At 43.7% G+C, this 13932-nt stretch overlaps 1 protein-coding gene across 5 annotated transcripts in view; it reads right to left on the bottom strand.

The window, feature by feature from the left end:
* The window catches only part of robo2 (roundabout, axon guidance receptor, homolog 2 (Drosophila)), a 1389008-nt gene that overhangs the window by 57879 nt on the left and 1317197 nt on the right, over positions 1–13932 (bottom strand). For all 5 annotated transcript variants that reach the window (XM_073044783.1, XM_073044782.1, XM_073044780.1 and 2 more), the window contains one exon: positions 6467–6727. In XM_073044783.1, the coding sequence (XP_072900884.1) occupies positions 6467–6727 (261 nt within the window). The remainder of the gene's footprint in view (positions 1–6466; positions 6728–13932) is intronic.

Raw genomic sequence — 13932 nt, 5'->3', positions numbered from 1 at the left:
GCATCTACACCAGGACCACCAGACTCAGAAACAGTTACTTACCTAAGCAGAAAGGCTGATCAACACCTCCACCCACTAATCCACCCCTCCTTACCTCCAACCACCACTACTTTATCACTTCCTGTCAGAGTCACTTTATGTACAAACATGCCTGTGTCTAGCATCACTTTATGGACATACAATCAATCTATGTATACAAGCTATCTTATGTGTTTATATTTATTGTGTTTTTATTATTATTGTGTTCTTTATCTTATCGTGTTTTTTGTGCTACATTGGATCTGGAATAATAATTATTTTGGTCTCCTTTACACTTGTGTACTGGAAATATCATTAAACAATCTTGAATAGTTTTTTTTTTAAATTCCTTTATGACAATACAAAGTAGGTTATTAACAGCCTCACTTCATGGACACAGGCTGCTGAGTAGCAACAACACTGGTTCTAGTCCATAGACATTGATATGGTTTTTAACTCAAAGCCACTAAAATTTTATCAGTGTGCAACGAGCAATCTAAAAACTACAGTGCACGAAATAAACTAATCACAGGTAGTGTAATGATGGGCAATCAAAATTAATGGCCTGCTTTAGTGAATTAACGCCCATGCTACTGAGATCTCTGCTTTTGATCTGCCACTTGTGGTCTCTGCCTGAGAACCTGAGCCACCGAATCACAGGGTCATAGAGCACTGCAGCTCAGAAGCAGGCAATTCAGCCCACCTAGTCCATGCCAAGCTGTTATTCTGCCTCGTCCCATCAAACTGCACCTGGACCATAGCCCTCCATACACCTTCCATCCATGTACCTATCCAAAAGTCTCTTAAATCAAACCCACATTACTAATTTTTAATTTAATTTTAATTTAGAAATATAGCAGAGTAACAGCTCTTCCTGCCCAACAAGTCTATGCTGCCCAATTACACCCGTGTGTCCAATTAATCTACTGACCTGTACATCTGACCTGAGAATCGGAACGGGAGCACTGCGGGAGCCATTTTGATTTTTTCTTCTCATCAGGGTTAAGAGAGGCAGGACTGCACAGGTGTGAGACGTTGGGCAGTGAAACATGGAAAATTTAAAAGGAACACAACCTTATACAGCGGGCAGCAGAGTGAGCCGGGAGCAGAGTGAAGGCTTAAGGGCTTTGGCTCAATGGGTTTAGGCGGAAACGGGCAAGGCAAGGTAGGTTTAGTTTTCAATTTTTCCTATTTTTTGAGGAAAGGGGGAATTATGAGTGTGAGGGCAGCTTGTTGTTCTCGGTGTTGGATGTGGGAGGTCCTGGAGTCTCCTAGCCTCCCGGAAGTCCACATCTGCACCAGGTGCGCCGAGCTGCAGCTCCTGAGGGACCGTGTTAGGGAACTGGAGCTGCAGCTCGATGACCTTCGTCTGGTCAGGGAGAGTGAGGAGTTGATAGAGGGGAGTTACAGGCAGGTGGTCACACCGGGGCCACGGGAGGCAGACAGGTGGGTCACAGTCAGCGGGGGAAGGGGAAGAGTCAGGTACTAGAGAGTACCCCAGTGGCTGTACCCCTTGACAATAAGTACTCCTGTTTAAGTACTGTTGGGGGGGACAGCAACAGTGGCCATGTCTCCAGCACAGAGTCTGACCCTGTAGCTCAGAAGGGTAGGGAAAGGAAGAGGAAGGCAGTAGTAATAGGGGACTCGATAGTTAGGGGGTCAGACAGGCGATTCTGTGGATACAGTCAGGAGACCCGGATGGTAGTTTGCCTCCCTGGTGCCAGGGTCCGGGATGTTTCTGATCGCGTCCAAGATATCCTGAAGTGGGAGGGTGAGGAGCCAGGGGTCGTGGTATATGTAGGTACCAATGACACAGGTAAGAAAAGGGAAGAGGTCCTGAAAGGAGAATATAGGGAGTTAGGAAGGGAGTTGAGAAGAAGGACCACAAAGGTAGTAATCTCAAGATTACTGCCTGTGCCACGTGACGATGAGAATAGGAATGGAATGAGGTGGAGGATAAATGCGTGGCTGAGGGATTGGAGCAAGGAGCAGGGATTTAAGTTTCTGGATCATTGGGACCTCTTTTGGGGCAGGTGTGACCTGTACAAAAAAGGATGGGTTGCACTTGAATCCTAGGGGGACCAATATCCTGGCAGGGAGATTTGCTAAGGCTACTGGGGAGACTTTAAACTGGAATGGTTGGGGGGTGGGAATCAAATTGAAGAGACTAGGAGTAAGGAGGTTAGCTCACAAATAGAGAAAGCTTGTAGACACTGTGTGATGGAGGATAGGCAGGTGATAGAGAAGGGGAGTGCTCAGACTGATGACGTAGGGGAGAAGGAAGAAAAAGAAGATAGTAAAGTTGTTTGCACCGTTAGGGATAAACAGAGAGTAAGAAGTGGAGAATTTCTTAAATGCATTTATTTTGATGCTAGGAGCATTGTAAGAAAGGTAGATGAGCTCAGAGCATGGATTGATACCTGGAAATATGATGTTGTAGCTATTAGTGAAACATGGTTGCAAGAGGGGTGTGATTGGCAACTTATTATTCCTGGATTTCGTTGCTTCAGGTGTGATAGAATCGGAGGGGCATGTATTGCATTGCTTGTTAGAGAAAATATTACAGCGGTGCTCTGGCAGGATAGATTAGAGGGCTCGTCTAGGGAGGCTATTTGGGTGGAATTGAGGAATGGGAAAGATGTAGTAACACTTATAGGGGTGTATTATAGACCACCTAATGGGGAGCGAGAATTGGAGGAGCAAATTTGTAAGGAGATAGCAGATATTTGTAGTAAGCACAAGGTTGTGATTGTGGGAGATTTTAATTTTCCACATATAGTCTGGGAAGTCCATTCTGTAAAAGGGCTGGATGGTTTGGAGTTTGTAAAATGTGTGCAGGACAGTTTTTTGCAGCAATACATAGAGGTACCAACTAGAGAAGGGGCAGTGTTGGATCTCCTGTTAGGGAATGAGATAGGTCAGGTGACAGACGTATGTGTTGGGGAGCACTTTGGGTCCAGTGATCACAATATCATTAGTTTCAATATAATTATGAAGAAGGATAGGACTGGACCCAGGGTTGAGATTTTTGATTGGAGAAAGGCTAACTTTGAGGAGATGTGAAAGGATTTAGAAGGAGTCAATTGGGACAATTTGTTTTATGGGAAGGATGTAATAGAGAAATGGAGGTCATTTGAAGGTGAAATTTTGAGGGTACAGAATCTTTATGTTCCTGTTAGGTTGAAAGGTTAAAAGTTTGAGAGAGCCATGGTTTTCAAGGGATATTGGAAACTTGGTTCGGAAAAAGAGAGAGATCTACAATAAATATAGGCAGCATGGAGTAAATGAGGTGCTTGAGGAATATACAGAATGTAAAAAGAACCTTAAGAAAGAAATTAGAAAAGCTATGATACGAGGTTGCTTTGGCAAGTAAGGTGAAAATAAATCCAATGGGTTTCTACAGTTATATTAATAGCAAAAGGATAGTGAGGGACAAAATTGGTCCCTTAGAGAATCAGAGCGGACAGCTATGTGTGGAGCCAAAAGAGATGGGGGAGATTTTGAACAATTTCTTTTCTTCGGTATTCACTAAGGAGAAGGATATTGAATTGTGTAAGGTAAGGGAAACAAGTAGGGTAGTTATGGAAACTATGATGATTAAAGAAGAGAAAGTACTGGCGTTTTCAAAGAATATAAAAGTGGATAAGTCTCTGGGTCCTGACAGGATCTTCCCTAGGACCTTGAGAGAAGTTAGTGTAGAAATAGCAGGGGCTCTGGCAGAAATATTTCAAATGTCATTAGAAACGGGGATGGTGCAAGAGGATTGGCGTATTGCTCATGTGGTTCCATTATTTAAAAAGGGTTCTAAGAGTAAACCTAGCAATTATCGGCTTGTAAGTTTGACATCAGATGTGGGTAAATGAATGGAAAGTATTCTTAGAGATGGTATATATAATTATCTGGATATACAGGGTCTGATTAGGAACAGTCAACATGGATTTGTGCGTGGAAGGTCATGTTTGACAAATCTTATTGAATTTTTTGAAGAGGTTACTAGGAAAGTTGACGAGGGTAAAGCAGTGGATGTTGTCTATATGGACTTCAGTAAGGCCTTTGACAAGGTTCCACACGGAAGGTTAGTTAGGAAGGTTCAATCGTTAGGTATTAATATTGAAGTAGTAAAATGGATTCAACAGTGGCTGGATGGGAGACGCCAGAGAATAGTGGTGGATAACCGTCAGGTTGGAGGCCGGTGACTAGTAGAGTGCCTCAGGGATCTGTACTGGGTCCAATGTTGTTTTGTCATATACATTAATGATCTGGATGATGGGGTGGTAAATTGGATTAGTAAATATGCAGATGATACTAAGATAGGTGGCATGGATAATGAAGTAGGTTTTCAAAGTTTGCAGAGAGATTTAGACCAGTTAGAAGAGTAGGCTGAAAGTCGGCAGATGAAGCTTAATGCTGATAAGTGTGAGGTGCTACATTTTGGTAGGACTAATCAAAATAGGACATACATGGTAAATGGTAGGGCATTGAGGAATGCAGTAGAACAGAGTGATCTAGGAATAATGGTGCATAGTTCCCTGAAGGTGGAATCTCATGTGGATAGGGTGGTGAAGAAAGCTTTTGGTATGCTGGCCTCTAAAAATCAGAGCATTGAGTATAGGAGTTGGGATGTAATGTTAAAATTGTACAAGGCATTGGTGAGGCCAAATCTGGAGTATTGTGTACAGTTCTGGTCACCGAATTATAGGAAAGATGTCAAAAAAAATAGAGAGAGTATAGATTAGATTTAGTAGAATGTTACCTGGGTTTCAGCACGTAAGTTACAGAGAAAGGTTGAACAAGTTAAGACTTTATTCTTTGGAGTGTAGAAGGTTGAGGGGGGACTTAATAGAGGTATTTAAAATTATGAGGGGATAGATAGAGTTGACATGGATAGGCTTTTTCCATTGAGAGTAGGGGAGATTCAAACAAGAGGACATGAGTTGAGAGTTAGGAGGCAGAAGTTTAGGGGTATCACGAGGGGGAACTTCTTTACTCAGAGAGTGGTAGCTGTGTGGAATGAGCTTCCAGCAAAAGTGGTAGTGGCAGGTTCAATATTGTAATTTTTAAAAAAATTGGATAGGTATATGGACAGGAAAGGAATGGAGGGTTATGGGCTGAGTGCAGGTCGGTGGGACTAGGTGAGAGCAAGTATTCAGCACAGACTAGAAGGGCCGAGATGGCCTGTTTCTGTGCTGTAATTGTTATTTGGTTATATGGTTATATATTTGCGGAATGTGATAAGAAACTAGAGCATCCAAAGGAAATCCATCCGGTAATGGGGAGAATGTACAAGTTCCTCACAAACAGCGGCAGGAAGTGAACCCAGGCCGCTGGCACTCTAATAACATCACGCTAAGTGCTGCACCCACCCACTCTAATAACATCTGCTGGTAGCTCATTCCACACTTGCACGACCCTCAGAACGAGGAAGCTCACCCTCAGGTTCCCCTTAACTATTTCACCTTTCACCTTTACACTATGACTGCTAATTCTAATCTCACCCAACCTCAGTGGAAAAATCCTGCTTGCATTTAGCTCTCATAATTCTGTTACGTCTATCAAATCTCCCCTCCTCCCTCACTCCAGGGAATAAAGTCCTAGCCCATTCAACCTTTCCTGCAACTCAGATCCTCAAATCTTGCCCATCTAGTCTGGGCCGACCTGCTTTTCTGCCTAGTCCCATTTACCTGCACCTGGATCATATCCCTCCAAACACCTCTCATCCATGTACCTACTCAAACTTCTCTTAAATGTTACAACTGAACCCTCCTCCTCCATTTCCACTGGCAGCTCTGAGTGAAAAAGTTCCCCTCCAATTCCCCATGATCTCTAGTTCTACTTTCACTCAAGCTCAGTGAAAAAAGCCTGCTTGCTTTCACTCTCTCTCAAGTCAAGTCAAGTTTATTGTCATTTAACTACATACATGTCTATAACCATATAATTATATAGAAATGAGACAACGTTTCTCTGAACCAGGGCGTAAAGCAGAGCAGTGCGCACAACACACATAACATACGATAACTTATGAAGGTACAGATGAACCACACATAAATAACAAACTGAAATTCATTAATATTAAATATTGTAAGGTATGGAACAGGCTAACTGGTGATACTTTGAATATGGCGCAGCAGGGAGTTCAGAAGCCTAAAGGCTGGGGAAGAAACTGTTTCTCACTCTGACTGTTCTTCTTTCTATGCATCTTTCTATGCAACAAGGTTGTGGTCCTCTTGGAGAACCCACAATATACCTTCTCTTAATTGTGATAATTGAACCCGTATACCTCTGTAAGATCTCTGCTCATTCCTCTGTGCTCCAGGGAATAAAGTCCCAACCTATTCAACCTTTCCCTATAACTCAGGCCCTCAAGTCCCAGCAACATCCTTTACTAAGTAACTGCTCGTGAATGTTCAAAGCGAGGCCCTGAACTCAGTATGGAGTATCCCATGCTTACCAGGCTTGTCTTGAGATGTCAAAGTGATAAGCCCGGCTAATCTCATCCAGGTGGGCTTGGAGCATGGGCTGCAGCTCTTCACGAGGAGATGGGGTGAGTGTGGCAGTGCTTTGCTGCCCAAAGGATATGGCAGGTGAGGAAGCCACACCTCGGATGGGGGGTGTAGGAACCCGGTCCTCCTCCTCTTCCAGCTCATCTTCCATGCCTTGGTGCAGGTAGGACTTCACAGGTGGAGGCGGGCACCAGCCATCACTGTCATAGCTACAAGCCATGAGGGGGAGGAGCACAAAGAAAAGGCAGAATTAGTAATTGTCTTGTACACTAGTTATAGTGTTTGCAGACACATGAAATACTTAAATTTCACAGCCAGCTAGCTATTTCCCTTCAACCATTAGGTTCCTGAACCAACCTGTACAAGATTAATTCTACCCTTGCAATGGAACAATGCATATCACCTCTTGCACTATGATGGACGTCTCTGATTGTGATTGCTTGATTTTCCATAGTTTTTTTTACTCTTTTTATTGTCTAATATAATTAATAATCTGTCCATTATTAATGTCCATACTTACATTCAGTGGCCAGTTTAGCAGGTACACCTGTCTGTTAATGCAAGTATCTAATCAGCCAATCATGTGACAGTAATTCAATGCATAAAAGCATGCATACATGGTCAAGAAGTTCTGTTGTTGCTCAGGCCAAACATCAGAATGGGGAAGAAATGTGATATCAGTGACTGTAAATGTGGAATGATGGTTGGTACTAAATGGGGTGGTTTGAATATCTCAGAAACTGCTGACGTCCTGGGATGTAACCAGGAAGTTAGGCGGGGGAGATCCAGTGGATGTAGTGTACCTCGATTTTCAGAAGGCATTTGATAAGGTCCCACATAGAAGATTGGTGGGTAAAATCAAAGCTCAGGGCATCGGGGGGAAGGCATTGACATGGATAGAAAACTGGTTGGCAGATAGAAAGCAAAGGGTAACGGTGAATGGGTGTTTCTCGGAATGGCAGGTGGTGACTAGTGGGGTGCCACAGGGCTCGGTATTGGGACCACAGCTGTTTACCATTTACGTTAACGATTTGGATGAAGGCATAGAAAATAACATCAGCAAGTTTGCTGATGATACTAAGCTGGGTGGCAGTGTGACATGTGATGAGGATGTTAGGAGAATTCAGGGTGACTTGGATAGGCTGGGTGAGTGGGCAGATGGCGTTTAATGTGAATAAGTGTGAGGTTATTCACTTTGGGAGTAAGAACAGGAAGGCAGTTTATTATCTGAACAGTGTAGAGTTGGGTAAGGGAGTAATACAAAGAGATCTCGGAGTTCTTGTTCATCAGTCACTGAAGGTGAATGAGCAAGTGCAGCAGGCAGTGAAGAAGGCTAATGGAATGTTGGCCTTTATTACAAAGGGAATTGAGTACAAGAGCAAGGAAATCCTCTTGCATTTGTACAGAGCCCTGGTGAGACCACACCTGGAGTATTATGTACAGTTTGTCCTGGCTGTAGAGGAAGTGCAGCGTAGATTCACGAGGTTAATTCCTGGGATGTCTGGACTGTCTTACACAGAGAGGTTAGAGAGACTGGGCTTGTACACGCTGGAATTAAGGAGATTGAGAGGGGATCTGATTGAAACATATAAGATTATTAAGGGATTGGACAAGATGGAGGCAGGAAATATGTTCCAGATGCTGGGAGAGTCCAGTACCAGAGGGCATGGTTTGAGAATAAGGGGTAAGTCATTTAGGACAGAGTTAAGGAAAAACTTCTTCTCCCAGAGAGTTGTGGGGGTCTGGAATGCACTGCCTCGGAAGGTAGTGGAGGCCAATTCTCTGGATGCTTTCAAGAAGGAGCTAGATAGGTATCTTATGGATAGGGGAATCAAGGGATATGGGGACAAGGCAGGAACCGGGTATTGATAGGAATTGATCAGCCATGATCTCAAAATGGCGGTGTAGGCTCGAAGGGCGGAATGGTCTACTTCTGCACCTATTGTCTATTGTCTATTGTCTATTGATTTTCACACACAACTGTCTCCAGAGTATACAGGGAAAGGTGTGAAAAAACAAAAAAAAAATCCAGTGAGAGGCAGATCTGTGGGCAAAAATGCCTTGTTAACACGAGAGGATAGAGAATGGCTAGACTATTTCAAACTGACAGGAAGGCGACAGTAACTCAAATAGCCACTTGGTACAATAGTGCTGTGCAGAAGAGCATCTCTGTAGGCACAACACATCGAACCTTGAACTGGATGGGCTACAGTAGCACAAAACTATGAATATGCACTCAGTGGCCACTTAATTAGGTTCAGGAAGCTCCAGATAAAAAAGTGACCATGGAGTGTATGTGACTGATGCTATTGCAAGCAAGTTCTTCTGTCATGAGAAAATCTGCCAACGCTGGGAATCCAAAGAAACACACGCAAATGTTGGAGGAACTCAAAGTTCAAAGTAAAATTTATTGTCAGAGTACACTGAAGTTACCACATGAGATTCTTTATCTAAGGGCACACTTAGGAAATCTATAGAACAGGAACTGTGAACAGGATTGGTAAATTGTAAACATCAGGAACTGTAAACTGTAAAAAGAACATGCAAATGCAGATAATAAAGAAATATCAATAAATAATGAGTATGAAATAACAGGATAAAAGAGTCCTTAAATGGGGGTATTATCCCCTTTTGTTCAAGAGCCTGATGGTTGAGGGGTAGTAACTGATTTTGAGCCTGGTGGTGTGAGTCCTGAGGCACCTGTACCTTCTACCTGATGGCAGCAGCCATAAAAGAACATGGCCTGGGTGGTGAGGGTCTTTGATGATGTATGCTGCTTTTCTACAGCAACATTTCACGTAGATGTGTTCAATGGTTGGGAGGGCTTTACCTGGGCTGAATCCACAACATTTTGTAGTATTTTCTGTTCAAAGGCATTGGTGTTCCCATACTAGGCTGCAATGCGACCAGTCAGCACACTTTTCACCACACACCTATAGAAGTTTGCCAAGGATTTTGATGACATGCCAAACCTCCACAGAATCCTGAGGAAGTAGAGGAGCCATCGTGCTTTCTTCACAATTATATTTATATGATGGGTCTAGGACAGGTCTTCTCAGATAGTGACACCCAAGAATTTAAAGTTACTGACCCTCTCTGCCTCTGATCTTCTAATGATTACTGGCTCATGGAGTTCTCTCCTGAAGTCTACTATCAGTTCCTTGGTCTTACTGACATTGAGTAAGAGGTTGTTGTTATTACACACCTTAGCTAAGCTTTCAATCTTCCTCCTGTAATAAGGTCCTACTGGCCCAATGAGCCCACACTGCCCAATTACACCCATGTGAACCACATGGGTTGCTTGTCCATCTTTGTTTGTGCATAGATTTTCATAAATCCTCTTATACTTTTCATTTTTTCTGTAAATGCCTGCATGAAGATGAATCTCAGGGATATATATGGTGACATATATGTACTTTGATAATAAATTTATTTTGCGTTTCACTTTGAGCTCATACGTCTTTGCAGTATGGGAGGTAACTGGAACACCCAGAGGAAACCCACACAGTCATGGGGAGGATTCAGTGATGTGAATTGAACCTGGGTCACTGGTGGTGCAATAGTGTTATGCTGCACTAACTCTGCCATGGATGGTCCCAAACCCAGCTGCGAAAGGAGAAGGGTTGGGCAGGGGTTTAGCAACTCCATCCCATAAAAACCTGGAGCAACAGAAACACCAGCAGGAACTCATCCCCGGGAGAAATGTTCCTTCCAAGGTGCGTATGTGCGCACGCACACACACACATCTTTTGCTACTAGCGCACAAAGGAATTTAAACTGCGCACAAGAGGTCGTCACCCTCTACCTCGTTGGCATGTTAAGTATACTTCATGATCGGTTGCAATTTCTGATGCGGACTGTGTTGACAACATGGAGTTTGCGATGATTTGACTGCAGATTTTAGAACGGGCATATTCGTACTGTTTTTTATTGAAGAAATTATTGATTCACAATATTGAATTCCAAACAAGCAAATGGCGTGAAGCGCAAAAGAACTGCTAATTTGTTTAAGGTTGAAAGGCTTAATGAAACAGTAGAAACTGCTACATCGAAAGCTCAAGAGGTCAGGAATGTGCAAAATGTTTATGTACAATACAGAAAATGGTGTTACCTGCGCATATTATCACAATGCAAATGACGCTGGAGAATTTGCAAGCAGGAAGAAGTGGGGTGATATTTGGAAACTCGACGTTTTACAGAGTCATTTAGCAAGCAAATCATATATGGGCAGTGTGCAAAAGGTCCAGCGGAAAAATCCTTCAATACCTGCTGTAGGCCTGCTTTGTATGCTTTATGGGAATGCAGATGGATGAGAGTGAAAATGATCAAATGCGGAGGAGACAAAATTCTTATTGACACTGTTTTGACTACCTCCATATATTATTCAGTGCACACATGCTGTCACTTGGCAAAATGTTGCACAGCACAAGAATTACAAACTAAAGAGAACATTTTCTGGGAAAGGAAGGATCTTTGCTTAGCAGATGTATGAGCTTGTGTGGTGAAAGTGAAAGGCACAGGACAGGGGACTTTCTATTGGCCCAGGACAGGGGACTCTGGCGAGCGGGTGCCGGCAGGCTTTGCCTCAGCAGGGGGTGATGGACTTAAGAAGAAGATGAACCTCTATGCCATGGTGTCACTTTGACTCGGCCTGGTACCTGGAGCAACAAACTTCTGCTGGAGGAACTCAGCAGGTGGAGCAGCATCTGTGCAGGTAAAGGAACAGAGTGTTTCGGATCAACACCCTGCGTCCAGACAAGATTCTCGCTCTGTCTTTCAGACATTTGTTATTTTTCTGAGACTTATATTTATACTCTGCCTCAAACACAGTAAACATCCTGAGGCAAATCACAGGAGGCACGCCCACCAGCACATAGCTAGTGGAAAACAAACCATTCAAAGTAGGATTACAGTGTGTTTTAAAGGAAGAGAATGAGGGAAAGGGGATTAGTAATAAAATTCTTGTAATTTAAACTGTAGACACTCTTATTTAACAGCCTATAATCTGCAAACACATACTAGACACAAAGTGAAGACAGGGCACAGTTAGGTACAGAGTGAAGCTCCCTTTTCACTGTCCCATCACACACTCCCAGGACAGGGACAGTCAGATACAGAGTGAAGCTCCCTCTACACTGTCCCATCACACACTCCCAGGGCAGGGACAGTTAGATACAGAGTGAAGCTCCCTCTACACTGTCCCATCACACACTCCCAGGACAGGGACAGTCAGATACAGAGTGAAGCTCCCTCTACACTGTCCCATCACACACTCCCAGGGCAGGGACAGTCAGATACAGAGTGAAGCTCCTTCTACACTGTCCCATCACACACTCCCAGGGCAGGGACAGTCAGATACAGAGTGAAGCTCCCTCTACACTGTCCCATCACACACTCCCAGGGCAGGGACAGTCAGATACAGAGTGAAGCTCCCTCTACACTGTCCCATCACACACTCCCAGGACAGGGACAGTCAGATACAGAGTGAAGCTCCCTCTACACTGTCCCATCACACACTCCCAGGACAGGGACAGTCAGATACAGAGTGAAGCTCCCTCTACACTGTCCCATCACACACTCCCAGGGCAGGGACAGTCGGATACGGAGTGAAGCTCCCTCTGCACTGTCCCATCACACACTCCCAGGACAGGGACAGTTAGATACAGAGTGAAGCTCCCTCTACACTGTCCCATCACACACTCCCAGGGCAGGGACAGTTAGATACAGAGTGAAGCTCCCTCTACACTGTCCCATCACACACTCCCAGGGCAGGGACAGTTAGATACAGAGTGAAGCTCCCTCTACACTGTCCCATCACACACTCCCAGGGCAGGGACAGTTAGATACAGAGTGAAGCTCCCTCTACACTGTCCCATCACACACTCCCAGGACATGTTAGACATGGTGCCATCAATTTCTCAGAACCGATAGGTTAACTTCAGTCCTTTGTCCACAAATGCTGTGGAACAGATTTATTTTATTTTAAGTTTTTGTGTGTGTTGTTTTTAAATACTCCCTCTCCTTGCAAAAGTGGGAGTTTAGGCCATAAGTAACTGGGTTGAATGTAAAGTAAACATTCCTCATAAATGCTGATGCTAAAATTTATCAGACAATTGATTGACCATTCTGTAAGTAGATTAATGTCTGCTTGCATTTTCTATTGCTAATTTAGTTTTCCAGCATTTGCAGTGATTTAGCCCTCGGGGCCCTGTGCAATATTCTCAATGGCAGTAATTAAAATTTACAAGATGATAGAATCCTAATTTACTAAACTGTGTGTGAAGTTGAGATGATACTGCAGAATGAAGAATAATTACATCATTACCAGAATGCGTCAGACACTGACCTCTCTCCACTCCTCCCGAATATTAAATGGTGTTTTGGTGGTGACCCCTCTCTGCACTTTACTAGCAGGGTTAAATACAATTTCACTTTGGATAATTGATTCATTTGGAAAAGTGTGTCAAATCATTCTCAGTGTTGTTATTCAATCATCAAAGTACCCTCTTCTCACTCAGACCGAGTGACAGTGTTGAGGCTGGCGTGCTAATCTTTTAACATTTCGCTTTGATAGTCAAGGGTCCCAATGAACTGTGTGGTGCAGGAGTAGGCCATTCAGCCCATTGTCCTTGTCCTATTCCTTTGAAAGAGGTGGATTTTTTCATCTAAGAGTAGAGGGGAATGGGCAGGGATGTGAAGCTCTGATCAGATAAACTTTGATGTTTCTTATCCTCAGTGTGATAATGTGTACAAGACCATGTACCATTCGTACATAGGATGTACCAGGCTACAACACCTATTCACGTATCTGAGAGGGATGCTTCTTGCCATCTGGCTGCATTATAGCCCAGTTAGCAGGCGGACAGGGAACGAGAAATAGATTAGCTACGATAAGACCATAAGATATAGGAGCAGAATTAGGCCATTTGGCCCATCGAGTCTGCTCCGGCATTTCATCATGGCTGATCCATTTCCCTCTCAGCCCCAATCTCCTGCCTTCTCCCCATATCCCTTCATGCCCTGACCAATCAAGAACCTATCAAACTCTGCCTTAAATATTCAGAAAGAATTGGCCTCCACAGCTGCCTGTGACAAAGAATTCCACAGATTGAACACCCTCTGGCTAAAGACATTCTTCTTCATCTTTGTTCTACAAGGGTGCCCCCCTATTCAGAGGCTGTGTCCTCTGCTCTTATACTCTCCTACCATATGAAACATCCTCTCCACATCCACTCTGTCAAGGCCTTTCACCATTCAATAGGTTATAATGAGGTCGTCCCTTTATTCTTCTCAATTTCAGTGAATACAGGCCCTAAGCCATTATATGCCCCTCATATGATAAGCCATTCAATCCTGACATCATTTTTGTGAACCTCCTTTGAATCCTCTCCAGTTTCAGCACATCCTTTCTAAG

This window comes from Hemitrygon akajei, chromosome 5 (assembly GCF_048418815.1).
Source record: "Hemitrygon akajei chromosome 5, sHemAka1.3, whole genome shotgun sequence".
NCBI classification, from domain to species: Eukaryota; Metazoa; Chordata; class Chondrichthyes; order Myliobatiformes; family Dasyatidae; genus Hemitrygon; species Hemitrygon akajei.
This window is presented reverse-complemented; position numbering and strand designations above follow the sequence as displayed.